This window comes from Mustela erminea, chromosome 4 (genome assembly GCF_009829155.1).
Source record: "Mustela erminea isolate mMusErm1 chromosome 4, mMusErm1.Pri, whole genome shotgun sequence".
Classification (NCBI taxonomy): domain Eukaryota; kingdom Metazoa; phylum Chordata; class Mammalia; order Carnivora; family Mustelidae; genus Mustela; species Mustela erminea.
This window is the reverse complement of record NC_045617.1, coordinates 151183864-151198265: the sequence shown is the minus strand read 5'-3', so window position 1 is coordinate 151198265 and position 14402 is coordinate 151183864. Positions and strand designations below refer to the sequence as shown.

Genomic DNA, 14402 nt, shown 5'->3' with positions numbered 1-14402 from the left:
AACAACGTTAAATAAGGACAGAGAAGACAGTTTAGTTGAATTTCTAAATTCTTTATTACTTAGATTGTAATCATACCAGAGGAATTAACACACTTCAATCTAAATCCTTTCACTGTTCTCTACAAGCAGAAATTCAATTTAATTCAACATATTGAGTGATATTACAGATGAAATATGCCGGTGGGAACACAGGAGTTAGGGGAACATGGATCCCAACGTGGAACTTACTATCCTGTCGGACGGAAGAAAGAGGAATTTTTCTAAAAATCAGAGGGACGAGGGAAAGGATTGAATTCCAAGCTGGCTTTGATGCTGTCTCTACTGTGCCTTAAAATATTATTTTCTATTTTCAGTAATACACACAATGCAGACAGCTAATCAACTGTGTTCGATCAAAAAATCATGGAGTTAGAAACTTTTCTGCAGTCTTCCTTCCCACTTCACCCCTAACTTTCCATCTTTCTCTTTCTTGTTAATTTGCGGAAATCATCAAAGGATGTGGGGGGAGTGAGAGCTATCAGCAGGCTCACCCCCCAATGCAGTAGTCTGCCAGCCAGAGTGAAGCGCCCCGTCTGATGCCGTAATCCGCCATGGTCTTCCCGTCTTCCAGCCTCTTGCCATTGCAAGTCACAATCTGTTGCTCAGGCGCGATCGCGGTCTTGGTCTCGATCATCTGTTTCACCTGGGCCACTGAGCTGGACCTTCGCACCTGGAGGAGGTGCCTCTGCCCCCCATCACATGACTGCACCAGAGTCACGGGCAGCTCCTCATCACCGGGCATCACCACCTTCAGAGTGAGGTGGATGGTCGTCTCCTTGTCAATGCCGTAAGACGACAGCCTCCTCTGGGGCTTCAGCATCTTGGAGCCCAGCAACAGGACCTGGTCCTGCACAGGAATCTTGGTCTTAGCCCGGACGTGTTCTTTGATCTTCCTCACTGTGTCATCCGAGTTAGCAGCGAAGGTCATTGATGTCCTTCCCTCAGAAGAGACCGTCACCTGGACAAGGAAGGCCAAGAGACCGCAAATCAAGGTGCCTGGAACGCCTGCCACCTTGACACCACTGTCCCCTCCTTGCCCGGCCCCGCCCTCCCTGCCTGCCTGGTCCTCCAGCTCCTATACAACAGGCTCTGTCCCTCCCTTTTGTGGAACTTCTCTTTGGGAATCTCAAGCTTTTAACGCAGGAAAATCATCGTTTTCCTTTACAGCCATGCCTCTCATTCATCCCAGCGTCGTCCGTGACTTCCCACATTTCGCACGCCTCCGATCCAGATAGAGGTTGTCAAATGTCAAAAACTAAATCCAATTACAGAGCACGCACAGTTATGTACTGGACGCTAAAAACAGCTCCCAAAGAGAATTATCGACTCGTCAGCTCATGGGACGCTCATCACTGCCCTCCAAGACTACTTCAGAAGGAAACCCTGGACAGGACACATACTCTCCGTACTCCGGGTTTCTTTCTTACTGTCCTAGTGGCCGTGTAATGACTCACACGTTATGGTGACACTGTGTTCAGTGTGACTTGTTCCCCTGGACTTCCTGCGTGTTTCTATCTACCTATTGCAGAATATGGTCTCCTGCAGCTAGACCAGGGCCTCACTCACAGAAGGTAGGGCCAGATCGAGGTCTTCCTTCCATAGTCTGAAGCTGGCCAGTGCAGCCTGTGTTGTCGCTGGCAAGACTGGGCAGGGCCTCCGTCTTGCTCTATTCAAAACCATCTTTGCAGTCGACAGACATTTCCTCACAGGACCAACGCCCCTCTGTGCTAAGCAGCCCCCCGATGCCAGCCCACATGTACTGCACATGCTCCTCAAAGGCTCACGGATCTGGTCATTAACACCTTAGAGTGAAGGAGTTTTGTGTACCTCTCTTTTGGGAGGAGAAGGTGTTGAAGAGCCCAGGGACCCTAATCAAAAGGAGGAGAAAAGGCCCCAGAAAATATTTCCATAGGTTCAGATCCAGCCCTGTGGGCCCAAAGCCCACTCCCTCTTCCCACCATCCTCCCCTAACAGGGCCCAGTCGGGCCTGACACAGAAGAGCCCTGAGGAGCCAAACGAGGCGCTTCTCTTCCCAGAACCTTCCTTCAGCTTCTATAGCGATCAGAGCCTGTCTCAGCCCCTGCAGGACGCCTTCCCAACCACTCTGCCCCCACCTCCCCGAGCTCTGTCCCTCGTGGACTCCTGAAATCACTCCCCAACCCTTGGCGGTGCTTCCCTCTCTGCATCCCCACTTCTCAACCCCGGCTTACATGGAGGCAGGAAGTACCAGACGCCATGTCCACAGCCAACAGAGCAGACTCAGGAGGCTGAGGAATAGGACTGGCGCCCAGCTTATGTACGAGCTGAGCTGGAAATCCCCTGCCTGAGCCACTGTGCCCACGCCCTTTGTTCTCCCATGATGTCATGTATTTTCTTTCACTTTCGCTTGGACAGAGTCATACACACAGAGAATACTCTCTGATCAAAACATTCCTCCCATCCATTCTACCCGCCCTCCTCTTCCAAACATAGGATGGTCCTTCTCTCTGGAGAACGTCCCCACTTAACAACTCACCACTCCCAGTCACGACTTATGACTGCCCAGCCTACAGCCTTGGGCCCTCACCCACTTCAAGACCTTTACTACTTGATGGTCCTCTCCTGCTGCTTTTGAGAACCTGCCCCATGCATCACTCAGGGGCCTTGTTGAGAGCAAGGGTGCCCAGGGGAGGATGTAGAGTCCAGGAGAAACGATCTGACCATGAGCAGCCTGTTCACACCAGCCAGGCAGAGTGGGAGGCCCAGGAGAGGATGTAGAGTCCGTGAGGAGTGAAGAGGCCGTGATCACCTGTTCACACCAGCTGGGAAGAGTGGGCAGCCAAGGAGAAGACACAGGGGTCCATGGGGGTGATGAGACCGTGATCAGCTGGTTCACACCAGCCAGGCAGAGTGGGAGGCCAAGGAGAAGACATAGGAGTCCATGAGAGTTGATAAGACCGTGATCACCCTGTTCAAGCCAGCTGGGGAGAGTGGGAGGCCCAGGAGAAGACGTACAGTCTGTGAGGAGTCATGAGACCATGATTAGCCCGTTCACATCAGCGGGGCAGAGTGTGAGGCTCAGGAGAGGAGGTGGGAGTACATGAGGAGTGATGAGACCATGACCAGACTGTTCACACCAGTTGGGCAGAGTGGGAGGCATGCCTCCAGATCGCACAGGATACACAGCCTACTCTGAGAGGAGACAGGAGTTTCATTCCCAGGGTGCCACTTGCTCCCTTAACTTGGGCAAGTCTGTTCACCACCTGAGATGTTTGTTTTCCAGTGAACGTGGATTCAGAATTCAGAACACAGTTTGTAAAACGGACCTTACATCCCTGGGTCTTGAGCTCTCTAGCACACTTCCATTCCTGTCCCAGAACTGGCAGCCCAGATCTAGTACTTAGAACAATCCCGGCCCAACAGTCAGGGCCAAGCCCACCTCCCATGAAGCAGAATACGCATCGGCTCTCACACTGCGGTGACTCTGTTTCCCCGCCTTTACTGCTGGACACTCCCTACTCCCTGTGCTCTGTGACCTCACACACACCCATGCTGCTCCTTCCTCCCTGGCTCTGGAGGTTTGGATCAGACAAGAAGGGAGGGCACAGGCCGTGTGCCCTCAGAGAATTTATTTGCTACTCTGATCCTCCTAACATTCCAGAGGAATCCCTGTCCTCCCCCAAACTCCCAGGACAGCGCCACAAAACACATTCTCCAAGAAAGCCTTTATGAAAGGAACTCCCAATTTTTTCAAAGTAAAAAAATCCCATAAAAATGACACTGTCATCTTCTTTGCTGTGTCCTTAGCGGCCATTTACTGTATCTTCAGCACCGGTAGATGTCAAATGATCCCATTTTACTGCTGGACTTTCCATCCTGGAGAACGTGGGTTTCTAGAAGTGCCTATGTAGAGTAATGGGATCCAAGAACCAGTCCAGGCTTTCAAAAAACTCAACATAAATCAGGTTCTCCTATTTGAAGCTCTCATCAGATGCCCTTAAACTTGGAAAATTTGTATTTGAGTGTACCTTGGGATAAACACCCCTTCAAACACATAGGATGAGTAGGCAGGGAGAAGAGTGTCTGATGCACCAGACAGGAAACCGCGGCCCTGCCAGTCTCCCTTCAAGGCCTCTCCAGGCTCCTACCATCCGCTCTGTGCAGAAACCAAGACTGTGATCTTGGATCTGCAGCTGGCGCCCCCCACCACGCATGCAGCGTCCAATGGGATCTGCGGATTCTGAAACATCACCAGTAACCGAGCAGAAAAGGTCAGAGCGGGTGGACGGAGGCAGGGAGCAGGTCCACAGCAGGAAGAGAGGGGAAGCTCACGAGCCCAGGCTCCTCACTCCCACATTTCACCTGCGCCCGTCACCTTCTTGGACCTTTGCCTCCTTCCTGGAAAGGGAAGCCGAGAGGAGGCATCTAGAGCTGCTTAGCATGAAGTCATTCTGCTCCTCCTCCCCCTTCTAGTCTTCCTGCCTGGGCAGCCTACACCATCATGGGGCATTGATCTCCTTTCTCAGGCAAGCAGGGAACCTCGAGAGAAGCTCCTGCCCGGAGAGCCCAGGAACCACGTTTCTCAGGATGGTGTCTGTCAGAGCTGTACCCGCAGCCCAGATCCGAGCGGCAGATCTGCAGTCTAGCAGCTTCTGTGCACGGTTCCGAGTTCCCGGCCACCAGGTCAGAGAGCACGTATCTCCTTCCTTTCTGCCCGGTGTCAGGGATTTACACAGATACAAGATGTAAGCTGTGCCTCCTCCGGGAAGCCTTCCCTAGCTCCTGTCCCAGTCTGGGTCATGTGCCATCCTCTGTCCAATTGTTCACCCTCCCCAAGCCCCTCAGAGCAAGTGTCTCCAGCAGGAAGATCATCTGCTTATTTGTCTATTGAAACACTGGAGACCTGGGGTGACACTATCCGGGATAGTGTCTTTTTTTTTTATATTCTTTTTTTTAAGATTTTATTTATTTATTTGACAGAGAGAGATCACAAGTAGATAGAGAGGCAGGCAGTGAGAGAGAGAGGGGGAAGTAAACAGGCTCCCCGCCGAGCAGAGAGGACCCTGGGATCATGACCTGAGCCAAAGGCAAAGGCTTAACCCACTGAGCCACCCAAGGCGCTCCTCCATGATTGTGTCTTGACTAACTTGGATCTCTAGCACTTCCCAGGCATACTGTCTGGTACACTAAATACTTAGGCATTTACAAAATGCATTGAATGAACCTTAAAAAAAAAAATGAGTAATGTAAGTAAATTAAAAAATTGGAAAATAACAGTTTAACGAGTACTTGCTAGAATTCAGGAGCTGCACAAGGTGTTCGTAAATGGACCCTGATGCACTGTTCTAGCTTTCTAATGAGGTACGTATCCATTTCCCCACTGCGCAGCACGCAGTGAGCTCACCCACAATCACATCGGGAGGAGCAGGTGAGCAAGTCTTCAGGTGCGTATCTCGACGGCTGTCCTTCTGCTCATCTCCTCCCAGTGGAAAGGAAGGGGGGCTTGACATGCACACCTTTGTGTTACAGGGAGGGCACACATCAGGGAAGGGGTACAGACAGACCAAGGAAAGCAGAGCCTTCGAGGAGCCTTGTGAGGAATGAGCAAGGAGAGTCAGGGCCCATATGCGGGTAGGAGCCTCCCTGGTGGGGGGACCTGCCTAGACCACAGGGCAGCCACGGGCAAAGAGCCTGTGAGTGCAGCAGGCAGAGGCTGGGGGAGGATGGCAGCCCGCCCAGGACTGGGAGGGTTAACGGTGCCACTGTGACACTCAGCCACAGGATCTCCAGCAGGGAGCTACCTCAAGGGCCAGCCTCAGATGCTCCCACGAGTCACTGATTCAGGGGATTCCCTACCCAGCCAGATCTGGATTCTGAGAAACACTGTACTTTCAAGGAATCAGAATAACAAACCTAGACATTGACCTCTCTCTTTTCCCTCCTCCTTCCCCTGTGCAGTTCCTTTCCACGCCAAGGGGCGCGGCAAGGGCTGTCCCCCGCTGAGTCACAGCTAGGACTTCTCCCCAGGACCTGACCTCCACCCTGCTTCCTAGCACACTGTCAGTCCGGCTTTTTTCCTCTGTGTCACAGTAAATGTTTTCAGAGGTGGAAGGATCACTTTCCATCTGCCCTTCGACAAATTCAGAAAACCAGCCAAGGTAAAGGTCATGAAGACCTCACCAGGTCATAAAACAAACATCTTAGATACACACTCAGATACACACATCTCAGACCTCCCCGTGTGACTCCCTCGCTGATGCGCAGTCTTGGGAAGCTCATTGCCTTGCTGAATCCTTCCTGGAGAAGGAAACAGGCTCTGCCTTCTGCACTCACAGGCTCTTTGTTCCTGTCTCTTTAATGGTCCCCAGGAAGGTGCTTGTTAAACTGCTTTGACATCTAGAATATTGCTTCAGAAATGTAAACCAAATTCGCTCAGAAACCTACTGTGACTTTTCCTTTATTGATGATTGGGAGAAAATATTCATCCACTCTCAAAGGTCAATTTGGAAATACTTATAAATATAAGTCTTTATTTGTGGATATTTCCATTATGTTCCATCGCTCTATTTGTCTATCCTTACATCACTACGACACTGTTTTTGTCTCTCAAGGTCATAATAAGTTTTGAAATCAGAGTATATAATTTCTTTTTTTTTAAACAAATCTGTTTTAGCTATTCTCAGTCCCTTGTATTCCCATATATATAAGTTTTAAGATTAGCTTGTCAATTTCTAAAAACAAAACAAAACAGGATCCTGCTTTTTAAATTTCTCTATCTATAGAGAAATTGGAGGAGAATACCCATTTTTTTAAATACCCATTTTAAATTTTCTTCTAGAGTTTTTAGAGTTTAGCAGTTAGGTCTGAGATCCCTTTTGAGTGTATAATATGAGATAAGGAGGTCCAGATGAAAATACTTTTTAGTGTTGGTGTATGTTGATATCTGATTGTAACAGGACAATTTTTTAAAAGACTGTCTTTTTAAGACAAGGCAAGATGGCAGCAGAGCAGGGACCTAATTACATCTGGCTCCTTGAATTTAGCTGGATATATATTAAACCGTTCTGAATGACCATGAATCCAGCCTGAGATAGTAGTAAAATATATCTGGATCTCCACAACTAGAACAGTGACTGCTTTTTACAAGGTAGGACATGCAGAGTCCTGAATCTGCGAGGAGTCACCAGAAGATCAACGGAGCGGGGAGGGAGCCTCCATAAGCTGGCTCCTGGAAAGTGACAGAACATCGGAAGCACAAAATCAGAACCCTTAGAAGACTGTTCCAATGAGAGACATCCCTCTCTGAAAGGGGCTCAGGGGATGAAAAGGGCAGAATTCTAGGTGAGGCATTGTGGTTTCAGGATCCCAGGAGACAAAGACAGAATAGGGGTACCTGAGCCGGTAGAGTCGCCAAGCAGTGGAGCAGGGAAACTGGTTACGGTCACCAAGCCCAAGAGGGACTCTCAGCTTGGCTCACCATAAACTGTGAGCTGGACCAGTCGGGTGACCACTCTTCCCCTGAGCACCCTGAAAAGGACTAGAACTTGCAGTCCATTTACCATCCCCTGGGAGGGGTCAAAGAATTGTGCCCGTGAGCGACAACAGCTCTCAGGGTGGGGGTGGCCCTGGAAAGGACAGTAGGACCGCTCCCAGCTGTGACCCAGGAGCAGCAGAGCAGGGTGTATGCGTGAGCTGGCAATAGCTAGCAGACCCAAGTACACAAAGGGCAGTGGCACTCTCGGGTCCCTGGGACTCCCCCCAGGGGACTGTAGTGGGCATGCGCCACTAGAGTCTATGAAGTTTGGCACCCAATAAAGGAACTCTTTGTCCTAGAGGGCTGACTGGAGAGGGGGGCGACAATCTTTCAGTTCTAGGCCAGAAATCGGGGCACAGCCCTTGTTGCTCTGACCCTCTGATGTGGTACAGAAAGCCTCCAGGGAACAAAAACCACACAGCGAACCAGCTTACACTGAGCCCAGCCTCTTGACAAGAGGCGGGGCAAATCCATGGATGCAAAGACCCCTGAGAAGCAGCACAGCATATCCCCCCCCGAGAAGACAGGCTGGAAGAACAGGTGGACTAGGACTTCATGGATCCACAAGACTGTACACCTCCAGCACCGGGGGAAACTAGTACACTGAGCTCCAGGTGTTTTCTCACAATGCATTCAACTTTCAGTCTAAAGGTTTCCATTTCTTTTTTTTTTTTTTTAGCTTTTCCGCATTTCAAGTAGATACTTTATTTTACCAACTTATGTTTTTAAGTCTCTTTTTAACTTCTATTTTACATCTACATTTTATAGGTATATGCTTCATTTTAGTTCTTTGTTCCCTCCATTCAATTATATAATATATATATTCTTTGTGTTATTTGCACTCTGGGGAGGTGGAGTCTTCTAACACAGAGACCAAAATTCAATCAGGAACAAGTGGGTCACCCTGCTTTGTCCACCCTGGGAGATTATAATCTCTCCCACCTTTTTTTAGGTTTTGTTTCATTTTGCTACTGTTTGCTTTTCTGTTGCGGCTTCAGACTTTTCTAGGGTATATTTTACTAAGGTCATGGTTGATAAATTGGACTCTGCTCATTCGCTCACCCATCCTTCTCTGGGCAAAATGACCAGAAGGTGGAATTCACAACAAAAGAAAGAATTAGAGGCAATGTTCCCTGATACAGAGCTAATCGTTGTGAATATAGGTAAGATACCAGAGATGGAATTAAGGGTACAATTATAAGGTAATAGACAGGCTTGAGAAAATGCATAAATGACAGTACAGAATCTCTAAGGGTAGAAATGAGATTGAATCATGTTGAAATTTAAAATAATATGAATGAGATGCAGTCTAAATCAGATGCTCTAACAGCTAGGGTCAATGACGCAGAAGAGAGAACAAGTGATCTAGAGGACAGGCTGACTGGAAGGAAGAAAGAGGAGGAAAAGAGAGAAAGACAGCCAATAGCCCATAAAGAAAGGCTTCCAGAATTTAACGATACCTTGTAATGAACCAATGTCAGAATTACTGGGATCCCAGAGTAAGTGTAGAGATAGAGAGGGCTAGAAGGTACATTGGAGCCAAGCATGGCTGAGAACAAGCATTCATGTCCAAGTGGCAAGAAGAACCTCCCAAAATTGGAGCAAAGCATGGGGAAGAGAACAAGCATTCATGTCCAAGTGGCAAGAAGAACCTCCCAAAATCAATAAAAATAGGTCAACACTGGGGCGGGGGTGGGAGGTTGGGGGAGCCAGGTGGTGGGTATTATGGAGGGCACATATTGCATGGAGCACTGGGTGTGGTGCATAAAAAATGAATTCTGTTTCACTGAAAAGAAATTAAATAATAAATAAATAATTTTTTTTAAATTTAAAAAAAGAAAAAGAAAAATTAGGAACCACTGTTTAAAAAAAGAAAAAAGATCAACACCCTGACATGTAATAGTAAAGTTTGGAAATATTAGAGAAAAAACATTATCCTGAGAAAAACTAGGGAGAGGAGGTTTCTTACATATGGAGAGAAGAACACCAGAATACTATCACGCCTGTCCACAGAAACCAGGCAAGCCAGAAAGGGCTGGCAAAATATATTCAGGGTACTGGATGAAAAAAATGTGCAGCCAAGAATACGTTAGCCAGCAAGGTTCCTATTCAGAATGGAGGAGAGATAGAGCGTCCAGAACAGACAGAAACTGAACAAATATCAGAACACCAAACCAGTCCTTCAAGAAATATTAAGGGGGATACTGTAAGTGAAGAGAGACCCCAAGAGTCACAGAGACCAGAAAGAAACATATTATCTACAGAAACAAGGACTTTACAGGAAACAGAATGCCAGTAAATTCGTATCTTTCAATAGTTGCATGAATGTAAATGGGCTAAATACTCCAATCAAAAAACACAGGGTATCAGATTGGATAAAAGAGCAAGAACCACCCATATGCTGTCTATAACAGACTCGTTTTGAAACTAAGGACACCTCCAGATGGAAAGTGAGGGGATGGAGAACCATTTACCACACAATGGACCTCAAAAGAAAGCTGGGGTAGCAAACATCGTATCAGATAAATTAGATTTTAAACCAAATACTGTCGTAAGAGATGTAAAGGGACACTATATTATGCTTAAAGGGTCTACCCAACAAGAAGATCTAACAATTAAATATCTCTGCCCCCAAAGTAGGAGCAGCCGATTATATAAAACAATGAATACCCAAAATAAAGTAACATGATGATAATAATACATTAATACGAGGAGACCTCAGTATTCCACTCACAGCAATGGATAGATCATGAGACAGAAGATCAAAAAGAAACAAGAGCTCTGAATGACACATTGGACCAGATACACTTTGTAGATATACACAGGCTACTCCATCTTAAAACAACAGAAAACTCATTCTTCTCGAGTGTACAGGAGACATTCTCCAAAACAGATCCCACACCAGGTCATGAATCAGGTCACAACCAGTACCAAAAGACTGATATTGTCCCCTGCATATTTTCACACCACAGTGCTTCAGAACTCAATCACAAGAGGAAATTTGAAAGGAACACAAACACTTGGAGGTTAAAGAGCATCCTGCAAAAGAATGAAGGGGTCAACCAGGAAATTAAGGAACTTAAACAATTCACTGAAACCAATGAGAATGAAAACTGCATTAGTTCAAAACAGCAAAGGTGGTCCTTAGAGGGAAGTATGTAGCATTACAAGACTCTGAAGAAAACTAGAAAAATTCCAAATACACAAAGCCTAACCATACACCTAAATGATCTGGCGGGAAAGAAAAGCAAATGAAGCCTAAACGCAACAGGAAACGAGAAATAATAAAGATTAAAACAGAAATCAATGAAATAGTGACCAGAAGAACAGGGGAACAGATCAACAAAACTAGAAGGTGGTTCTTTGAAAGAATTGATAAGATTGAAAAATCTTTGGCCAGGCTTATCCAAAAGTAAAGGACACAAATTAATAAAACCATAAAGGAAAGGGGAGAGATCATGACCAACACCAAGGAAATACAGACAAATATAATAACATACTAGGAGCTAATACATCCCCACCCACAAAAATATGGGCATCTGGAAGAAATGAATGCATTCCTAGACATGTATAAACAATGAGACTGAAACTGGAAGAAATAAAAAACTTGAACAGACCCATAACCAGCAAGGAAATTGAAACAGTCATCAAAGATCTCCCAACACATGTGTCCAGGGCCAGATGGGTTCCCAGGGGGATTCTACCAAACATTTAAAGAGGAAATAATATCTACTCTTCTGAAGCTGTTTCAAAAAATAGAAACGGAAGGAAAATTTCCAAACTCATTCTATGAGGCCAGCACTACCTTGTCCCCAAAAGCAGACAAAGACCCCACCACAAAGGAGAATTACAGCCCAATATCCCTGATGAATATGGATGCAAATATTCTCACCAAAATACTAGCCAAAAGAATCCAACTGTACATAAAAAGTATCATTCACCATGACGAATTGGGATTCATGCCTGGGCTCCAAGCCTGGCTCAGGGTGATACAATACATGTATAAAAGAAAGGACAAGAACCATATGACCCTTTCAATTGATGCAGAAAAAGCATTTGATCAAATAGAGCATTCTTTCTTGATTAAAACCCTTCACAGTGTAGGGATAGAGGGAACATACCTCAGTATCACAAAAGCCACCTACAAAAAGCCCACAGTGACTATCATTCTCAAAGGGAAAAAAAAGAGAGCTTTTACCTTAAGGTCAGGAACATGGCAGGGAGGTCCCCTATCATCACTGCTATTCACCGTAGTACTAAAAGTCCTAGCCTCACCAATCAGACAACAAAAAGAAATAAAAGGCATCTGAAATCAGCAAAGATGAAGTCAAACCCTCTCTTTGCAAATGACATCATACTCTATGTGGAAAACCCAAAACGCCACCCCTAAGTGACTAGAACTCATACAGAAATTCAGCAAAGTAGCAGGATATAAAATCAATACACAGAAATCAGTTGCATGTCTATACACCAACAATGAGACACAAGAAAAGTAATTAAGGAGTCGATCCCATTTACAATTGCACCCAAGCCATAAGATACTTTGGAATATACCTAACCAAAGAGGCAAAGGATTTGTACTCAAAAAACTACAGAATACTCATGAAACAAATGTGGAAGACACAAGGAAATGGAAAAACATTCCATGCTCATGAATTGGAAGAACAAATACTGATAAAATGTCTATGCTAGGGGTGCCTGGGTGGCTCAGTGGTTTAAAGCCTCTGCCTTCGGCTCAGGTCATGATCCAGGGTCCTGGGATCAAGCCCTGCATCAGGCTCTCTGCTCAGCAGGGAGCCTGCTTCCTCCTCTCTCTCTCTCTGCCTACTTGTGATCTCTGTCTGTCAAATAAATAAAATCTTAAAAAATGTCTATGCTACCCAGAGCAATGTACACATTCAGTACAATCCCTATCAAAATACCATCGACATTTTTCACAGGACTGGAACAAACAATCCTAAAACTTGTATGGAACCAGAAAAGACCCTGAATAGCCAAAGAAATGTTGAAAAAGAAAATCTGAGCTGGTGGCATCACAGTTCTGGACTTTAAGCTCTATTACGAAGCTGTAATCATCAAGACAGTATGGTACTGGCACAAAAACAGGTATATAGATCAATGGAGCAGAATAGAAACCCCAGAAGTGGATGGTCAACTAATCTTCAATGAAACAGGAAAGAAAATCCAATGGAAAGAAGATAGTCTCTTCAATATATGGTTTTGGGAAAAATTGTACAGCCACATGTAGAAGAATGAAACTGGATCATTTCCTTACACCACACACAAAAATAGACTCAAAATAGATGAAAGACCTCAATGTGAGACAAGACTCCATCAAAATCCTAGAGGGAACTCAGGGAGCAACCTCTTCAACATTGGCCGCAGCAATTTCTTGCTGGACATAGTCTCCAAAGGCAAGGGAAACAAAAGCAAAAATGAACTATTGGGACTTCCTCAAGATAAAATGCTTCTGCACAGCAAAGAACAGTTGTCAAAACCAAAAGGCAACCTAAGGAAATGGAGAAAATATTTGCAAATGACATATCAGATAAAGGGCTGGTATCCAAAATCTAAAAAGAATGCAAACTCAACACCCAAAGAGTAAATGATCCAGTTACGAAATGGGCAGAAGGCATGAACAAACTTTCTCCAAAAAAGACATCCAATGGCCAACAGACACATGGAAAAATCACCAACTTCATTCAGCATCAGGGAAAACAAATCAAAACCACAATGCAATCCCACTTCACCCCAGTCAGAATGCCTAACATGAAGAAGTCAGGAAATGACAGATGCTGACGAGGATGCAGAGAAAGGGGAACCCTCCTACACTGTTGGCGGGAAAGCAAGCTGGTGCAGCCGCTCTGGAAAATGGTATGGAGTTTCCTCAAGAAGTTGAAAATAGAGCTATTCTATGACCCAGGAATTGCACTACTGGGTATTTACCCCAAAGATATAAATGTAGGATCCAAAGGAGCACCTGCACCCCAATGTTCACAGCAGCAATGTCCACAATAGCCAAACTATGGAAAGATTCCAGATGTCTACCAACAGATGATTGGATAAAGAAGATGTGGTACATCCATGCTATGGAAGACTATTTAGTCATCCAAAAAACAAAACCTTGCCATTTGCAATGATATGGACAGAACTAAAGGGTATGATGCCAAGTAAAGTAAGTCAATCAGAGAAAAACATTATTGGGGCACCTGGGTGGCTCAGTGGGTTAACACATCTGCCTTCGGCTCAGGTCATGATCTCAGGGTCCCGGGATCGAGTCCCGAGTCGGGCTCTCTGCTCAGCGGGGAGCCTGCTTCCTCCTCTCTCTCTCTCTGCCTGCCTCTCTGCCTGCTTGTGATCTCTGTCTGTCCCTAAATAAATAAATTCTTTTTTAAAAAAATAAAAAAAAGAAAGACATTATCATATGATCTCAGTGATATGTGGAATTTGAGAAACACAACAGAAGATCAGAGGGGAAGGGAAGGCAAAATAAAACAAGATGAAACGAGTGAGAGACAAACCGTAAGAGACTCTAAATCGTAGGAAACAATCTGAGGGCTGCTGGAGGGCAGGGAGGGGGAGGGTGGAGTCACTGGGTGATGGGCATGAAGGAGGCGTCTGGTGTAATGAGCACTGGGTATTACCTAAGACTGATGCGGGGCGCCTGGGTGGCTCAGTCGTTAAGTGTCTGCCTTCAGCCCAGGTCATGATCCCAGGGTCCTGGTCAGCGGGAAACCTGCTTCTCCCTCTCCCGCTCCCCCTGCTTATGTTCCCTCTCTCGATGTGTCTTTCTCTGTCAAATAAATAAATAAATAAATAAGCAAACTCTTTTAAAAAAAGACTGATGAGG

The 14402-nt window shown here is 45.9% G+C and overlaps 1 protein-coding gene across 1 annotated transcript; it reads right to left on the bottom strand.

Moving 5' to 3' along the window:
- Window positions 1-35: 35 nt before the first annotated feature.
- Window positions 36-2400, bottom strand: LOC116589272 (ubiquitin D-like). Its single transcript, XM_032341312.1, has 2 exons — window positions 2250-2400; window positions 36-997 (listed from the first exon to the last, which is right to left on the bottom strand). The coding sequence occupies exons 1-2, from the start codon at window positions 2274-2276 to the stop codon at window positions 527-529; spliced, it is 498 nt and encodes a 165-aa protein (XP_032197203.1). The 5' UTR covers window positions 2277-2400; the 3' UTR covers window positions 36-526.
- Window positions 2401-14402: the final 12002 nt, after the last annotated feature.